Source organism: Bolinopsis microptera, chromosome 11 (assembly GCF_026151205.1).
Source record: "Bolinopsis microptera isolate Bmic1 chromosome 11, MBARI_Bmic_1.0, whole genome shotgun sequence".
NCBI lineage: Eukaryota > Metazoa > Ctenophora > Tentaculata > Lobata > Bolinopsidae > Bolinopsis > Bolinopsis microptera.
The window spans coordinates 20788638-20807927 of NC_087082.1; the positions used below are offsets into that span (position 1 = coordinate 20788638).

General features: G+C 36.4%; 1 protein-coding gene across 1 annotated transcript; it reads right to left on the reverse strand.

Moving 5' to 3' along the window:
- Positions 1 to 3954: 3954 nt before the first annotated feature.
- Positions 3955 to 13338, reverse strand: LOC134822852 (uncharacterized). The gene is made up of 13 exons (XM_063834118.1): positions 13269 to 13338; positions 13051 to 13148; positions 12758 to 12911; positions 12350 to 12531; positions 12042 to 12202; positions 11847 to 11926; positions 11497 to 11627; positions 11041 to 11154; positions 10783 to 10920; positions 5670 to 5846; positions 5244 to 5361; positions 4879 to 4984; positions 3955 to 4742 (listed from the first exon to the last, which is right to left on the reverse strand). The coding sequence occupies exons 3-13, from the start codon at positions 12784 to 12786 to the stop codon at positions 4569 to 4571; spliced, it is 1410 nt and encodes a 469-aa protein (XP_063690188.1). The 5' UTR covers positions 12787 to 12911; positions 13051 to 13148; positions 13269 to 13338; the 3' UTR covers positions 3955 to 4568.
- Between the last annotated feature and the right edge of the window lie 5952 nt (positions 13339 to 19290).

A 19290-nucleotide genomic window follows, 5' to 3' on the forward strand; every position in this document is an offset into this window, starting at 1 on the left:
AATTATTTGACGTCATAAACACCCCTTGATGACGTCATCAAGTTAACCGTTTTTAAAACTTGATTTTTGACAAAGTAATAACTTTTAAAATTAATTTTACACCATTAAGGAGTAATTTAATTCAAAATCTGAGGAAATTTTCACCTTAGATAATTGTTCAAGCATTCTGAAAATCTACCGGAAAGTTTTTCTAGCTTGCTCCTTCATAAAGATATTCGTCATTGAAGTTTGTGCTTTTTTGAAGAATTATTTTATAAAAACGTCAATTTTGCGATTTAGTATTCTCTGGTGTTGGGCCATGCCTTGGGTTGTGGAGCTCAGTTCTGCTTCTTATAGGTATAAATTGTGCATTAGGCTAGTTTTAAAGTTGAAAATCGAAAAGTTGCACACGTGGGGACACGCCCAAATTGATAGAAAATTGCTAAAATCACTGAAAATTGCTGTTTTCGTCATTTTCTGTCAACTTTAGAGTGCCGTTGTGATTACAGTTCTTCTTGAAATACTTTGAAACTTTGCATGCTTATCAAACTATATATAAAACAATTACATGCAAAAATTTACGGCGATTCAATATTGGATGCGCACGCAAAGTCCGCTCAAAGTTTGCACGTGCGAAAGGTGAGAATTTTGCTCATTCGTGATTTCCAACAAATTCTGCTTTGCCACGACAGTTTAATGTCATTATATATGAATTTAATGCCAACTTGGATGAGTATTAAGTGGCATATTCAGTCAGTGATCGACCGATATGCTTCCCTAAACACAAGGAAATGTTTTTAAAGGAAAAATTTCGAAATCGTTGAAACTTCCTCCTTATTAATGAAGATATCAGTTTATATTTCGACTTTATAAAGTACCCTGACATTATAATCAAAAAGAGATGATATTTTACCAAAACCCATAATCATGGGTAGAGTGGACCGCTGTCAGTGTCTCTCTTTCCCAAACAAAAGGAAATGATATTAATTTGATTGACCGTTCTCAAATGCAAAATGATACCGAGAATGAAATCGGTCGCTCGCTTTTCCCATTCATTTACAATTGTAATAGATTAAGAAGAACTGCCCAAAGGCAGCTGTACTCGGCAATAAAGATTCAATAAACTTCAGCTTATTCAATAAGTTATAACTACCACCCTTGTCCCTTACCCCAAAATACTAGGTATCGACCCGAACGCAACCCAAAGAGATTTTTACAGCATCTGATTGATGTAATCAATCAAAACTTATTTATACAATTCGTAAGCCGTGAATGAATGGGAAAAGCGAGCGACCGATTTCATTCTCGGTATCATTTTGCATTTGAGAACGGTCAATCAAATTAATATCATTTCCTTTTGTTTGGGAAAGAGAGACACTGACAGCGGTCCACTCTACCCATGATTATGGGTTTTGGTAAAATGATATAAACCGAATAACCAAAAGGCATGGTAAAACATGAATGGCTTACTTCTGTTGAGAGAAAACGAGAGGGTAGACAGTAAGGTTGACCACCACAAACTTGACATACAGCACAATCTTCCAGCAGAACTTGCTGACTATCTCACATCTCACGTGTATGGGCAACTTCCGATCCTTCTCATCGCGTGTCATGAAGGTTTTACGGGAAGTTGAAGTGCCGAGATAGGGGAACTGGAGCTTGTAGAACTGGGGGAAACCGTCTAGTTGGAATGCACAGAAGATGTCTGTAGAGGGGTTTATGTCGTAGAGTGAGAGGGATTGGGAGTGCTGGATCACACCACCTGCAAGGCAGTGTGTTAAGTTTTTTGGTTTTTGAGGGGGTGCAATGAATTTCAGTTTTAATCTTTCGTTGGAAATATCTAACGGTCTAGATAATCGGCTGGGAAGTAAAATGGCCAAAAAATATCGAGTTTGGAAAAAGTTTTTGTGTTTTGATCCAATCAGTTGTTTGAATTTCAATTCTTATCTGCTGTAGATAAGCGATGTAAACAAGTTCGACTATGTGATGTTATCTATACTTCTACTGGTACTGACTCTCTGCTTACTGACTACCAATGCCAATAAAGGTTAGTACCCATTATTATTATAGTTGTTAACAGTTCTTACTTTACAATAGTGATATCCAATACAAGGAGGTGTCACAACAAAAACATTTACCCTCAAATTAGCTGCACGTTTAGATTAATTACTTGATTACAACTAATATTATTAGTTATTAATTATCATAACACTTAATAGGGAAAGTGACTCTGATAGCTACTTGTGACGATGTCCTGGAAGTGTATCTTGATGGAGTTCAACATGAAAAACAAGACGGTACCCTTAGAATTTGGTATCGATCGACAGCGTTCCAGACATCAGAAGCATTGAGGGTGATAGCATTGAAAGGTAGTGACAAAGGTATTAATTATGGAATATTAGCATCACTACAGAACGAGGAAGGAGAGACAATCTTCGTGACAGACACTAACTGGAAATGCTCATCGGTCGAGGAAGAAGGATGGGAGCTGCCAGGATTTCAAGATAGTTCAGATAACTGGCAGATTGCTTTTAAGATAGCTGACCACGGTGCCAATCACTTTGGTCAAATAGCTGCAATATCACGTGATGCAGACTGGATCTGGGCAGTCGGAGGTACAGCAGGTTCCACAGTTTACTGTCGCGGAGTAGTAAGACCAGGTGAGAAAATACATTTTAGTGGGAGCTGGGATCGTTCTGTTGACTTTTGTTCTGTTGACTGTAGTGAAATTTATCAAGTTGTACACATTGACAATCGGTGCGGTGGGAAATATTGTTTAAATGTACTTTATTTATTGGCAAAATTCATGAAAAACTTCAGTCTAGTACAGAATTATATTGACATAAACTAGCGTATAAACTAGGATGATAATTAATCACTCTACACTCGACTGTCACGTGACGAAAACGCCGTGATTTCATTGGTTAACCTGATAACGCGCCGCAGATCTCTATAAACACAAATTATTCATCGCGCGTGCAGTAAACTCAAATTAAGTCCTTATTTGTTACCGAAATTCAGACTTTCGACAAAACTGTACCATAATATGGATTGGTCGAAAATCGAGAGTTTTAGTGAATAACTTATAATATATTTTCAATTTTCTCAAGATCTGACCGATAGATTTTCTTTAAACTTTTGAAATAGTTACATGGTTATATGGCAGATAATGTGTGAGAGTTTTGGAGAAATTCTATGTGCCAAACTTGAGATATGACTTCAAACACAAGAAAATATCTCCAAATTGGCGGTTTCTAACGGAAATCAGGCATATATTTCAAGATCTGACTGATAGATTTTCTTTAAACTTTCCAGATAATTACATGGCTATATGACAGATAATGTGTACGAGTTTGGGAGAATTTCTATGTGCCAAACTTGAGATATGACTTCAAACACAAGAAAATATCTCCAAATTGGCGGTTTCTAACAGAACACAGGCATATATTTCGAGATCTGATTTTCATTAAACTTTCCAGATAGTTGGTGAACATGGCCAGTCTCATATCGATAGGGGAGGATGGCGGAGACTTGGAGCCTGTACAGATACTGGTTACTAACTAATAGATTTAATAATAATATAGGTTAATTAAAAAGTTAAGTTAGTTAATTTGTTAGTTAAATATAGAAATAAATTTCATTATTTCAATCATCGACAGCTTAATTTGGTTAAAAATGTTAACCCAATTAGTAATGGTATTATGTCATGGGGGTGATTTTCGGAATCAGCGTCCGAAAATACATCGATTCAAATAGGTTTCAACTGTCGGGGGCTCTTTTAGAAAAATCTCGAAGATCGATCAGTGTAGACTGATTTAGCACAATCAGTTTAATTTATTCAGCAGAGAAATAACAACTTTTTGTTGGAAAAAGTTATAATTTTAATCAAATAATACAGTAAAACTTAAAATTGTAATTTACAAAACTTTCAGTTGAACTTGAATTAAATAACTAAACAACTAAACAACGCACAAAACAAAAATAAAGCAGAAAACATGGTTCTAGTAGTAGTAGTTTACTTGTTTTACAAAATTGTAGGTTTATAACCAACCATTACCAAGACGCGCGCCGAGTTGGACTTGTCGACGGTCTGTGAAAAAATATTCTACGAGTATCACCCGTTAAATAAAAAAGTACAGTTCTGTCTGTTAAACCAATCACAAATATAAAATAATTTGCCATCATAACACATAGCAGGATTGATTAAGTTTCAAAATATTGTACCAGGGTGTTTGATGTTAGATTGTGGATTGCAATTGTTTTGATTACCTTTACTGGGCCGCGCTCAGCCTGTCATTCCGCCAAATCTTTATTATAATGTTCATTATGTTAATGAACATAATAGCCTGGGGTCCTCAGGTAATGATTACCTGAGAAGTGGAAACCTCAGGCTTTTGTGTTCATGAGCACATGAGGACCAATTGAAGATAAGGCTAATGGCAGGCTGGGCGCCGCCCAACATTGTTTTGAGAGTTTTATGATAAAAACTACCTCAAGAATAAAATTGGCTCCAACATCAAAACAAGAATAAAAATATGATCTATGATTTGAACCTTTCAATCCCAGTTTATGTTTCACAGAGTCAATGCTCAAGGGTAAATTTGTTCAATGACTCTTAGACAAGGACTAAGATCAATCTTAGTGTGATATGAGCCAGTAGATGTGTTGCAGATCACTTCCTTCGCGTTCTCGTTCATTAAGACAAGGTCTTCGTTGATACACGTGACGACATATTTGTAGTCGTCGGATTCAGCAATTTCAACCTGAAAATGACATCCTTGACTCACTGAGTGTGGATAGAAAATGGACTAATCAACTCGGGAAGAAGAAAAGATTTATATTCAAGTTTTAAACTGAGCTTTGTACCTAATATTAGTATTACATCTGTATAAAACTGACCTTTTTCAAAAGTGTATTCGGAGGCGTACGAGGTGGTTTACAGCGTAGTTTGATCTTTAGGTTCGTCTCGTCAGTACTGAATTCGAATCCAGTCTCCAACTTGATCCTGATAGTGATATGATGGGTCATTCAATTTGAATACATTTGTAATACTAATTAATGTAGCCACTACTACTAGCCAACAACAGACGACGTTAATTTGGACCATGCCTGGAACTGGAAGTGGAAGTTGAATAAATTCAGAAAGTTGCTTTACGGCAAAAGAATTCATGATCAAATGTATAATCGAGATTTAATGTACAAAACGCCGTTGAATGGATCATTCAAGAAATTTCTAAGCTAGCACAGTTCGAATGACTTAAAACCTGAAACTGTAATGACCACCGTCACAAAAGTAAACGTCCTCTAAACGATGTGAGATTGTGTAGGGACCCGATACTGCAGAGAAGTCTGGAAGGGATATTGGAATATCCTTGTTTCCTTCTGAGAAAGATACTATTATAGTCTAGTTACAAATACAAAACAAACCTAACCTGTATTTTGTTTTTTTAATCTGTACATGAACCGACTGTCTCTAAATTTGTTTAATGCATTATTTTACCTGTACTATATTATTATTATCAATTTATTTAGTGTTGCCGCCAGCCGCAGCTATACTATATACTACTAGGCCTTCTGACTTCTGTTAATATTTTGGTAGAAGTTCAAACAGTGAACCACACAAATTAAAAAATTTTTAAAAATGTCAATGAAAGTGAATTGTAACTGAAAAAGTACAACAAAGTACAAACCTTTATAGTGAAGGAATACACTCAATGGCTTTATGTCTCCAAGGACTGACATTGTAAAGAATGCAGTCGACCTTTCAAAAACGGCCTTTACTTTTGAAATTGTTGCTTGAGCTGACTTGACGCATATCATGTCACATGTTTGCTGTTGACCCGAAAGGAAAATGACTGCTCTGTAGTCTGAAAAATAAAATAAAAATTGACAACTTCAGATATAAAAATGCATTTTTTAATTTAATTTTGCATTCTGGGTTAAAACTTTATTAAACACTTGAGCCTTTCTAGCCAGATTGATTTCCCTCTGACTTCTATATTAGAGAGTATCAGCTTAGAAGCTTATAGTATTAGGGGGACGCCCCATCACGGGATTTCTAGGACTTGTTTAAGCGTATAAAATACATTTACTATATGGGCTATAGCAGCGTTATTTCAGCAATTTCTTGTTTAATGATTCATACATCTACTAGTAATAAGATGTGTGATTGCGTGTGTTTTTATCATTTTGTTTTTTGTCATTGTACAATAACTACTACGTCATTCTTTGCAATATTGGGAGAAACGGTACTAGACTCAATACTAGCTTTACTCGTCACGAACTTAGTGAAAATAACTTTAGAGCGGCGGCTAATTTCAGAATTTACAATGTCAGAAAATGACAGTGTAGGAGCCAGTCTTAGGGTAGGTTCTTTCAATTGCAATGGCCTCGGAAACCCCGAGAAACGTAGATCGGTTCTTGGTTGGCTACTAGCTAAACCAGAAGATATTATTATGGTACAAGAATCTCACTCTGTAGTTGAAACGGAAGACTTCTGGAGGACAATCTGGGGGGGAGATATTTATTTCAATCATGGTACCTCTAAGTCCACTGGGGTTACATTCCTGGTCAAACCCAATTCTAATATTAAAATTTGCAGTCACAGGATCATCACACAGGGACGTGTATCACTGTTAGAAATTGAGAAGGATTCCATCAAGTATTGCTTGGTAAACGTCTATTGTCCTAATAGCAATGATACTTATGTTGTAGAGAACTTGTTCCTGGAAACTCTAGGACGTACAAGGGATGATTATCGTATCTTGGCTGGGGACTGGAATACTATCTTAAATAATAATCTTGATAAATATGGTGGTAATAGTTCCCACAGTAATACTAAGCGTCAGCAATATTTGAACCAGGTGACCGCTGATCATGGCATCAGTGATATCTTCCGTCTTAGTAGGGGTAATGAGCGTGTTTATACTCACGTAAATAAACAGCACAAAACCCAAACACGCCTAGATTTCTTCCTTATAGATGATAGTCTGGTTAATTATCCGGTCTGTAACGCAGATATTAGTCATGGCTTTCGATCTGATCACAGCTACATTTCATTATCTCTACAGGGTTCCCCCATTAAACGTGGAATAGGATATTGGAAACTTAATAATAGCCATCTAAATAATGAGTCGTTTTTGAGTAATGTACGGGAGATTATCAATGAAACTGCTGACAGTAATTTTGATTCGTACTCGGGACTCTGGGACGTGATTAAAATGAAAATTAAAGATTTTGCGATCAGATTCGGAAAAAAAGAAAAGAAAGAAAAAGTTGCAAAAAAGAAAAAAATATCCTCTGATATTGAAGAGGTTAAAAAGATAACTGATTTTATGCAGAAAGATGATCTGCGCAAAAAATTGTATGACTTGGAATCCCAGCTTGATGGTATCATCAAAGCTGAAGTTAACGGGGCCATGACCAGGTCTAGGATTCAGTGGACAGAGGAGGGTGAAAGGTCCACCAAATATTTCTTCGGGCTGGAGAAAAGTAGAGCTAAAAAAAAGTCTATTACCAAACTTATTAACAGCGATCAGAGTGTACTACGCACACAGCAGGATATTTCTGAGCACGTAGTTAATTTTTATCACGACATCTTTAGCTCTACGAATCCAAACGAGCATGAAATAACCGATTATATTAATTCCAGTAACCTAGATACTATTGATCAGGAGAACGCTGACAGGTTAGATAGGCCAATTTCCCTCCTGGAGATGGATAGTATTATCAGTAAATTTAAGAAAAATAAATCTCCAGGGTGGGACGGCCTCACTGCTGAATTCTACAAAGTATTCTGGGAGGACATTAAGAATATCCTATTTAACTCCTTTTTAGAGTCGGTTGATAATGGGGTTATGTCACCTTCACAACGTCTAGGAATTATAACACTTATCCCGAAACCTAAAACCCCCATTGAGTTAAACTATATAAAGAACTGGCGACCAATCACCCTTTTGAATGTAGACTATAAGATATTCACTCATATTATAAAAAATAGGATCTTAAGTTCACTTCCAACACTTATTAGTACTAGGTTTCAAAAAGGGAAGAGTACCTGCGATAATCTGATCTTAATGTATCTAACCTTAGAACATTACCATGATAACCAAGAGGATACTGGTATGATTATGCAGGTCGACCTCCAACGGGCTTTCGACTCGGTCGAACATAAGTTTCTTTTCAGTGTCTTGGAAGGTATGGGGTTTGGAAATTATTTAATCAACTTGGTGAGAGTGGCATTTCACGCTGGTATGAGTTACGCTAACGTTAACGGACACCTTAGCAGCCCTGTTCACATACTTCGTGGCGTCCATCAGGGGAGCCCCCTTTCCCCAATTCTTTTCCTCCTAGTGTCCCAGGTACTTAGTAATAAGCTACAGTATAACCCTTATATTAAAGGCCTCAGCATTAATGGTATCGACATACTCATGAGTCTGTTTGCTGATGACACGGATCTGTACCTGGATCCCTCCCAGGCTTGCGTAGATGCAGTTATCCTAGAGCTCAACCTGTTCGGTCAGCACTCAGGCTGTAAGCCCAACATCAGTAAAACTAAGTGCATACCTTTAGGAGCTACCAGAGACAACACTAGTCTTCGAAATTACCTTACCAGTACATACGGGGAAGACATGGTAGCTAACGAGTTTACAGCATTAGGAGTCAAGTTCGACAACACGTCTAGTGGAGCTGATCTCTGCAAAATGAACTACCACAGTAAACTTAATAACGCCAGCTCCGCTATCAACACCTGGAGTAAGAGAGACTTAACTCTGATAGGAAAGTGTACAATTATTAAATCTCTTATTCTTTCCCAGTTCACTTACCTTATCATACCACTAGAAACTCCTGATACTAACACCATCAGTAAAATAGACACTATGATTTTTCACTTCTTGTGGGGTTGTAAGAGGGATAAGTTGAAACGTGATATTGTTACTTCTCCTCGTGAATGTGGGGGTCTAGGTCTCTTCTATACTAACGATTTTATTATAGGTTTAAAAGTGTCACTTATAGGAAAAGTTATCGATCCTAATTTCCAACATGCCTGGAAAAATATTATCATCAATCAGCTTTTACACCCAAATATACCAACTGTGTGTATAGAAAACTGTCTCACATTAAAGAATACTGGTTTTACCTTTAACCTACTTCGCCATTATAAGCTTTGGAAGTCTATTTCTTCACAGTCAAGTAAGAGTACAGTCAACCACTGTGTGTGGGGAAGCGACGTAATAACGGACATTGGCTCCAAGCTCTGGAACGATATTCTTATTGATAGAAATATCATCTATCTTTCTGATTTCGTTTCAGAGGAAGGTAACCTCTTAAGTTTTCAGCAATTTCTGAGAAAGTGGGGCCAAACAAGTAGTATAATCTCTTCGACTCAATATGCGAGTATAAAATTGGGAATACGTCGATTTAATAATACCGATACGTTTACAAGTAACATTACATTTATCGATACCCAACTTTCACTTCGCTTTTGGGGAGGTAGGAATACCCCCAACTCTAGAGATACTCCTCTCACTATCAAAGGTAGAAACATTAGAGATACCATGTCTAAGCGTTTAGATCCCAGCACCCTTCCTCCAATGAGGAACTGGAGTGCTAACCTCTCCTTAACGGATATTGATTGGATTAGTATTTTTACGGATATTTTTACTTCTTTCTCAAATAACTTCAAACTTATTCAGTACCAATATAAGCTCCTTCACCGGATTAGTACTTGTCGGTACATGAGATATAAAATGAAGATTGAAAAAGATAGTCCAAATTGCTCGTTATGTAATCACAACCTCGAAACTATCTCTCACATATTTATTGACTGTCCAGCCACAAGCTCTTTCCTACAGGGAGTAAATCTGTTTATTAGATCGAATATTGACGCAAATTATGACGACCCATATCGCCACTATTTGATTTGCTTAAATCACAGAGATAAAAGTGTTAACTTCATAAATTCGGTTTGCTGTTGGTTTATTGGAAGGAGTTTCCAGAACAAGGAACCCCTATTCTGGGAGCGATATCTTAAACATCTTAAGCTTTTCTTATTAGGTGAAAAACCGGATATTATACGGTGCCTTAAAGACGTTATACCTTGATGACCATTTTATACCCGAAGTTCTGGATCGACTATACACTCTTGTTTATTTATTTTCTCGAAATTACAGCCGTGCCTTACCTTTACCCTTTATTTCACAAGTTGTAGCCAGTGGAGTTATCTCCACTACTAGTATTGATATAGAGTCACATTTAAAACCAGTAGTATCTCCCCTTTTTCTCTCCATCTTATGTGCAATTTATTACTCTATATCCACTGACTTTATTCGACGTATTATCTAAAAGAATAAAAAAAATTTTGTGCGTGTGTTTTTATATTTATTTTGCTACGGCGCATGTGAAACCCCAGGGCATCCAGCACCGGAGAAGCTGAAATGACACTCTCTGAACCCTTGGTGCCGCTCAGATTTTGCCTCTTGGCTGGTAAGCCGAGTCATGATCGATTAACTCAGCTTCTTCGGTACAACACAGACCGGAGGGTACTATTAGCCGCTTTGCCGGTGGTATCCTCCTGGTGTCCTGGGGTTTGGCAGGTTCCTCATTTAAAAAAAATAAAAAAAAAAAAAAAAAAAAAAAAAAAACTTTATTAACTTCTAAAGATAGTTTATTCAAAGATCGATGTAATAATATAGGTTACTAGTGCCTGTGTAGATACAAGTTACAACGAACATAGTAAACAATAAAATGATAACTATAACATCCTAAGATTAAATTATTGGAGAACCTATCGCATTTCTATACCTGTAACATCGTTAGAAGTCAATCTCTGAATGAAGAGTTTGGTAGACATCACACCTTTATCATCGATTGGAGAGATAAGTGTACGGTACTGCCACTGGTGATCCGATGGAAGACTTTCCCAATTTATTGACCCTCCATCTAGTAGTAATTATTAAACTTTTTCAGTTTTGATCATTCAAAAAGTATTATCATTCAAAAATTACTAACATATAACTACGAACACAATTACTAACGTTAACTTAAATAAAGCTTACTTACTTCTTTTCTGCCATGTGATCCTGACGTCGGATAAGTCTCTGGCAGTGAAATAAGTTGTCAAAATAGCTGGTCGTCCCACCGTTGCCAAAACTGGTGTTATGACAACTGCTTCACCTAAACGACGAGAAAGTTTACAAATGATATCCCAGAAAAAAGACATCTATAAATATCAGTATTACTCGAATTCCTTTATATTGTATCAATTATGATAGTATTCATAATATTATTAATCATGCAAATCAATATATTATTTATTTCGTTATTCGAATCTTACTTTGATTATGGAACACAATATTGCAGGGAAATAATCGGAGACCGATCGTGAAAGTGTAGAAAATTAAATTATTGATGGAATTATCGAGTGGGAATCATTTTGAGGGCGTTGTGTCATTTTCCAAAGCATTAGGTAGAAAAGTTCAAAATAGTGTAGTGCTGTAGGAACACAGAAATACTTGCCGAGCAACGAGAATTTCACTGTAACTGTAAGAGATTCTTGGACTGAATTCTGAATCCGGACGGAGTAGTCACAAGTACCATGTTGTGAAACTAAATCATCTTTTGAGCCTGCTTCTATCATAGAATCAGAACTGAAAATAATTGAATCAATGATTTAATCACCCCTCCTACCCTCCTCCCCCTTTCCTGTGAGATAATTAGGGAGGAATAATGCATCACAACCCCTATTTCATCAGCCTTAAATCAACTTACGTTAATTGTGTCTGTAAAAACGAAAGTAGGATGGAAGCTATTTTTTTGATTGATAAATAATTTTAATCTTAACTTGTACTTTCTAAAGATGTTCTCACCTGCGAATGTGATAAACTTCGGTGAAGATTAACCCATCGGTTGAGATTTTTGAATCTGTCGATTTACTAATAGGGTTGACCTGAGATATCGATAGTTAGAATTCAGTGTTATTTCTAGAACCTACGATCTTCACGAATGGTAGAACAAATGAAGCATGCCAGAAAATTTGTTTGAAATAATTAATTCTCACTCACAAGATCAAGAGAGCAATCCAAATTCCTTGACAGCGGTGCTGAAGGTGCATGAGTTATAAAAGTCACCACAGCTCCTGTATCTGGAGTCAGGACTATTAAATCGAGGTCGCTGTCTATCCTTATTTCGTTCAGATGACTCATTGGTGTATCAACGATTTGTCCTGGGTTCGAGAGTTTTTTATTCAACAAAACTTTGAGGTTCTGCGTAAAGGTCATAAACCTTTAACTGGCATGTTTCCACTTGAAAATTCTTTTATATTTAATGAACTAAATTTAAGGGAAGCCTGATTGAGAATTTCTTTCTTTACCTGTGCTGTACTGGGCCCGGCAATAAAGATTTCCAACAGCTGCTGTGGAGTGAGCAACTATGATTTTCCACTGGACCGTTGTAGTGCCATAAACTTTCTCCATCATTTTGAAGATGATAACATCATGGTGCTTATTATAGGTAAAACCTTTATTGTTTACAAACTTGCCATCCAACTTCCACCTTCGTGTTTTGACATTTTTAGTAAACATCGTATTATGATTTACCAAGACATTTAATTTGGATAGAAGTGAAATATATAGATATATCATGAAATTCTGGTTACTAGCATGAAAACTGGCCACAATTTTTGGTCCATAATTTGTAAATGAGATTATTGTGACTCACAAAATATTTTCCAATCAACTCTTTAGTCTTTAGGCTGTCTAAGCTCGTAGCATAAACTTACCGCAAATTATTCAAAATAGAATCAGTCATGTTAAATGGTACGGAACAGGTGACTTCTGATTCAGTCCCTGTAATGCCCCACACAGAATTGGGATATTGAGTCCCACTGACATTCACTCCAATCAAAATCACTTGGTTGCTCTGTAGAATTCGCTCTGCGATATGTGAGTGATATTCACGGTCCACGGATATATAATCGAATGAAAATCTCTATTTTCAGTGAAATAATGTTTATACCATATTGCTGCACTCTGCAAAAACAGAATAGTATATAATTGACAAAATTAAGCTTACTGCTCGTTGTTTCTGTGTAAAAGGATCTCCAGGCCCCAACTGTAGAGTTGCTTACAATGATGCTGATTACGGAGGTCTTTGGAGAGTTGATAATATCCCTACGAGGAAAATATTTGAACAATGTTTGTAGTTAAATTCAAATCGGTTTATTTGTTATTTGATAGATATGGGTTAACAACTACTTCAGTACAGCAAAACCCGCGGTAAAACAAAAATACCTGCAAGTTTTAGTCAAACACAGAGAGTCATTGTGCTTCCACCAAAAGTGTCCTTCAGCAAACGAGGAGAAGAAATAAAAAGATTTCAGGTTGACTGTTGCTCCGTTGAAAGCTCTTATCTCATGTTCTGGTGTCAGCAACAAACCTGTTGGTGGATGCTATTACATATATTGAAACTTTTGAGATGTTCACACAATCTGCACTACCTAGTCGGTTTTAAAATTTACGGTCACAATAAAAAGTAAACACGCTCACGAACAAAGAGTGCATAAATTTGATCATGCAAATTCATAGCTCACAATTTAAACCGTTCAGATAATTTTCAATAAAATATTCTTTATACTCTTACTTGTCAAATAAATCATTTTTGAAATCGATAGTGAATTCAACTGACTCATTTAAATCATTCTACGCCTCGACTGAGTAAAAGTCTAATAACAAAAAAAGGATGCAAAGTCTCTCTGATTTTTAAGATTGTTTCGAAATTAGAATGAAATATTATAATCTGTTGATTTAGATTACCATCGGTTTCTATTTCAACTTCCGAGTAAAAGTTATACTCTTGACCATGGGCGAAGACTATGCAAGTGTAAGAAGCAACTTCGTTGGGAGGGTCTAATCGTAAAATTGTTGTTGTTGTACTATTTTGTAAGGTTTCTTTTCTTGTCTCTGCAAAAAAAAGTTAAAATGTTACATATGATATAATATTGATATCAATACCAAATGCGATATGAACAACTCGGTTTGATTGTTGAGGAAAAGAAGAGGTCTGGTAATACAGGTAGGCCGGTTTAGATTAGCACAATTGACGTTACAGAGAGGTTTTATTTATTACAAATGTGATTATCTTAACCCCACTGATTCATCATTGAAATCAATAAAATGACAGTACAGCAGGCTATCGTTTCGATCTTGACTGTGCCATTGGTGCAGTTTCTGTGAAAATCGATAAGGCTGTACGTATTGTAATTAGTTATAAAACTCTTATATCGCGATCGTATGGTTAAACTTAACGTTTTTCAGTTTCAGACCTTTCCTACTTAGAGTTAGTAATTCCTGATTATTACTAAAATCTGCCGAGATTTACTGAACTCCAACTACAAATATTGGTGATTTAAGTATACTTGAAACGAAAAATTGACTTAGTTATTTTGAAAATCATTTTTCTCCGCGTTTCATGCAATTTGATCACTTTTGGCGGAAAAAAATATTTTGAATTTTCGAAATTTTTCGAAGTCTCGAAAAAAAAATGTAAGTGAAAAATTTTCAAATTTTTTCTAAAAACTACTTTTCTCCGTGTTTTAAGCTATTCCGATCATTTTTAGCCAATAAAAAATTTTTAAGAATTTTGCTAATTGGTCAATTGATAATTATCCAATTAACTTATTATCTGACGTAAAAATTGTTAGAACAAAAGTTTTTTTTCCTGATAATATGAACACACTCGATTGATTCGCAACCTTTTACGATGTTCACAACTAAAAATATTCGACAAACAAGAAAGGTGGTAAAAAGTGGTAAAGTGGCAAAAAGTGGCCTTAAGCCACGTGGAAAAGTTTGGAAAAGTTGGTCAGCCATAAAGGGCACCTAATGGGACTCAAAAACGTCAAAAATCCTCTGAAAGCTTCGTGTGTCAGCAGATCGATTTTTTCAGACGGATTTCCCTGTACTATAAGGCCAAGGGGGCACCAAGCTCAAAGTAGTGTTCCATAGAGTTACACAAAAACTTGGAATTTAACCTTCAAATATAGTATTTTGGTGTGACCAAGCAACTGTCAATGTGTCGGTAGGAAAGATCACAGTGCACTTCAATACTGCTGGGTCTCCTGTTCTAACATAATCATTGGTTGTACTGAAATAAGAAGTTGAATTCAATGGAAATTTAGGGAAATTGGAGTAGGTCAAAATTTAATACAACAATATGATATTGATTATGATTGGTCAAATGGAGATTTCAGTTTAAGAACGTATTATTTAATTCTACGCATTCTTTCATTTGCGCAATATTAAATAAGATTTTTGAACTACATTATTAAACGTACCGAACTGTGAAGGTTTTGAGAGCCACCAAGGTATCATCATATTGATCTTTTTCTCCTACTGAAATCCTACATGTGAATAGTTGATCGCCTAACAAAGTCACGTCAGCTAAAAGGATCATAGTAGACTCCTTCATCCCATCCTTAAGTGCTCCATCGCTGATAAATTGAAAGAGTCGGTAATCCATGACAACATCTACATTTTGCAACAAATTATAAAACAGCAATATATCATATATCTGTATTAGGATCTCAAATATTCTATCATTTCAGTAATCGGTATATTCCAGTAATATAAAAGATTGACATATATGGCGTGCAGCTCTATAAAGAAAAATATAAAATATTACCTGACAGTCAAGTCAGAAATGTCTGAATCATGAGAGAAAAGTTTTCCTTTGTTGTCCACCCACTGAATATGTATCAAATTGGCAGCTGATCCTTTTATTGAACAAGTCAACGTTGATGCAGTACCTGCTAGCACGTCATAGCTTTTCACCATTATCTCTGAAATTAATACATCCAATATAAATAAAAATTTGCAGTTATTTAAAATACTACAATTTATGATTCATAATCCACGATGAATGTTTAACTGCAAGTGCAAGATTCAAATTCGTCCTTAAATCAATAACTGTATTGAAAAATGAGTAATGACACTGTTTGGCATTTAAGGGGGGGTTCACCCTGATTTTTTTGTGAAACTTGGTTTCGAGATAGCAGTTGACCAACAAACTAAGACCAGTGACCGAACTTTTGAGGGGGTCCCGGACTCCAACCGCCAAACGGTGCCCGCGGGGCAACCACGCCCATATTTGGTCCAAATTAGGCCCAATTTAGCCAAATACCCTAAACATGCCCAAAAAATTTGGCAGCCTAATTCTAAATTTAGCAGTGCAAATTTTGGAATTTGGCCGCTAAATTTTTTAAAGGCCTAACTCAAAATTCTGTCCCAAAACTTAAGGTCATGAGACAATTCTACGTTGACTCTGAAAATTTCATGAAAAAATATTGAAACCCTATTGAGTTCTATTGTTTTGAGCGAAGTCAGTTTTGCAAATATCGCGAACTGAGATATGGGGAATTTTGTTCATTTTTTGCGATTATTTGAACACAGAATCCACAGTTAGGTAGATACTGAGCTGATAATCATAGATAATGTGTAGTATAGGCTTACCTTCCATATAAAGTTGGTTTCATTCAAAAATATTGATATTTGACCAATTTATGGGCCAAAATCGATCAAATTTGGTGCGTATGCCCAAATATGGTCATATGGTTTTTGGCTCATAACTCAGTCATTTTTTGTCTAATCTTGATGAAAATTCATATACAAGTTCATGGTACCACTAGCTACAAGTTGAGCACTTAAAATCTGGATTTTGGTCATGTTCAGGGTATTTGGCTAAATTGGGCCTAATTTGGACCAAATATGGGCGTGGCTGCCCCGCGGGCACCGTTTGGCGGTTGGGGTCCGGGACCCCCTCAAAAGTTCGGTCACTGGTCCTAAATTGTTGGTCAACTGCTATCTCGAAACCAAGTTTCACAAAAAAATGAGGGTGAACCCCCCCCCCCCCCCCCCCTTAAAGAACATACCATAAACGTTAAGATTGACGGTGGTATCCGAGTGGCTGGAATCAGGTAAAGAACCGGAAGTTACTCTGCAAGTGTAAGCAGTATCTTCATTGACAAGAGTTCCGTTTACAGCAAGAGTTGATGTCTATGTCCCTCCGGAGAAGCTTCCTTGGACAGGGGTGAACTTTTCAGCTGGAACTGGTCCTGTACTAGTCCGCCAAGTTGCTGTTGCTGTTTCAATAATTCCGATGATAACACAGGATATTGTTGTTGCAGAGCCTTTCTTTACTTCTTTGTTTACCGATTCAACGTCTGAAGTAAGTTTTGGTAATGGTACATTGACAAATTTTACAATTTATAACACTCGTGTGATAATTATATTTCGTTGTCATGAAAATGATTTAAATTGAAAGTTGATTGTAATATATAAAATCGTATAAATACAAAAAAACTGCATTGCAAAAGAACTTCAGTTGGAGTTTAAAGAACATACCATAAACGTTAAGATTGACAGTGGTATCCGAGTTGCTGGAATCAGGTAAAGATCCGGAAGTTATTCTGCAAGTGTATGCAGTATCTTCATTGACAAGAGTTCCGTCAACAGCAAGAGTTGATGTCTGTGTCCCTCCGGAGAAGCTTCCTTGGACAGGGGTGAACTTTTCAGCTGGAACTGGTCCTGTACTAGTCCGCCAAGTTACTGTTGCTGTTTCAATAATTCCGATGATAACACAGGATATTGTTGTTGCAGAGCCTTTCTTTACTTCTTTGTTTACCGATTCAATGTCTGAAGTAAGTTTTGGTAATGGTACATTGACAAATTTTACAATTTATAACACTCGTGTGATAATTATATTTCGTCGTCATGAAAATGATTTAAATCGAAATTTGATTGTAATATATAAAACCGTATAAAAACAAAAAAACTGCATTGCAAAAGAACTTCAGTTGGAGTTTAAAGAACATACCATAAACGTTAAGATTGACAGTGGTATCCGAGTGGCTGGAATCAGGTAAAGATCCGGAAGTTATTCTGCAAGTGTAGGCAGTATCTTCATTGACAAGAGTTCCGTTAACAGCAAGAGTTGATGTCTGTGTCCCTCCGGAGAAGCTTCCTTGGACAGGGGTGAACTTTTCAGCTGGAACTGGTCCTGTACTAGTCCGCCAAGTTACTGTTGCTGTTTCAATAATTCCGATGATAACACAGGATATTGTTGTTGCAGAGCCTTTCTTTACTTCTTTGTTTACCGATTCAACGTCTGAAGTAAGTTTTGGTAATGGTACATTGACAAATTTTACAATTTATAACACTCGTGTGATAATTATATTTCGTCGTCATGAAAATGATTTAAATTGAAAGTTGATTGTAATATATAAAATCGTATAAAAACAAAAAACTGCATTGCAAAAGAACTTCGGTTGGAGTTTAAAGAACATACCATAAACGTTAAGATTGACAGTGGTATCCGAGTGGCTGGAATCAGGTAAAGAACCGGAAGTTATTCTGCAAGTGTAGGCAGTATCTTCATTGACAAGAGTTCCGTCAACAGAAAGAGTTGATGTCTGTGTCCCTCCGGAGAAGCTTCCTTGGACAGGGGTGAACTTTTCAGCTGGAACTGGTCCTGTACTAGTCCGCCAAGTTACTGTTGCTGTTTCAATAATTCCGATGATAACACAGGATATTGTTGTTGCAGAGCCTTTCTTTACTTCTTTGTTTACCGATTCAACGTCTGAAGTAAGTTTTGGTAATGGTACATTGACAAATTTTACAATTTATAACACTCGTGTGATAATTATATTTCGTCGTCATGAAAATGATTTAAATCGAAATTTGATTGTAATATATAAAACCGTATAAAAACAAAAAAACTGCATTGCAAAAGAACTTCAGTTGGAGTTTAAAGAACATACCATAAACGTTAAGATTGACAGTGGTATCCGAGTGGCTGGAATCAGGTAAATATCCGGAAGTTATTCTGCAAGTGTAGGCAGTATCTTCATTGACAAGAGTTCCGTTAACAGCAAGAGTTGATGTCTGTGTCCCTCCGGAGAAGCTTCCTTGGACAGGGGTGAACTTTTCAGCTGGAACTGGTCCTGTACTAGTCCGCCAAGTTACTGTTGCTGTTTCAATAATTCCGATGATAACACAGGATATTGTTGTTGCAGAGCCTTTCTTTACTTCTTTGTTTACCGATTCAACGTCTGAAGTAAGTTTTGGTAATGGTACATTGACAAATTTTACAATTTATAACACTCGTGTGATAATTATATTTCGTCGTCATGAAAATGATTTAAATTGAAAGTTGATTGTAATATATAAAATCGTATAAAAACAAAAAAACTGCATTGCAAAAGAACTTCGGTTGGAGTTTAAAGAACATACCATAAACGTTAAGATTGACAGTGGTATC

What these genes read in the sequence shown, in the direction of transcription:
- LOC134822852 (XM_063834118.1), bottom strand. Translation starts at nt 12,786, where the DNA reads ATGACTGATTCTATTTTGAATAATTTGCG. An exon ending in GAAGTTTATCACATTCGCAG is followed by an intron (nt 11,628 to 11,846) that starts GTGAGAACATCT and finishes AATTATTTTCAG; the next exon opens with TTCTGATTCTATGATAGAAG. An exon ending in TGTATTCCTTCACTATAAAG is followed by an intron (nt 5,362 to 5,669) that starts GTTTGTACTTTG and finishes TATCTTTCTCAG; the next exon opens with AAGGAAACAAGGATATTCCA.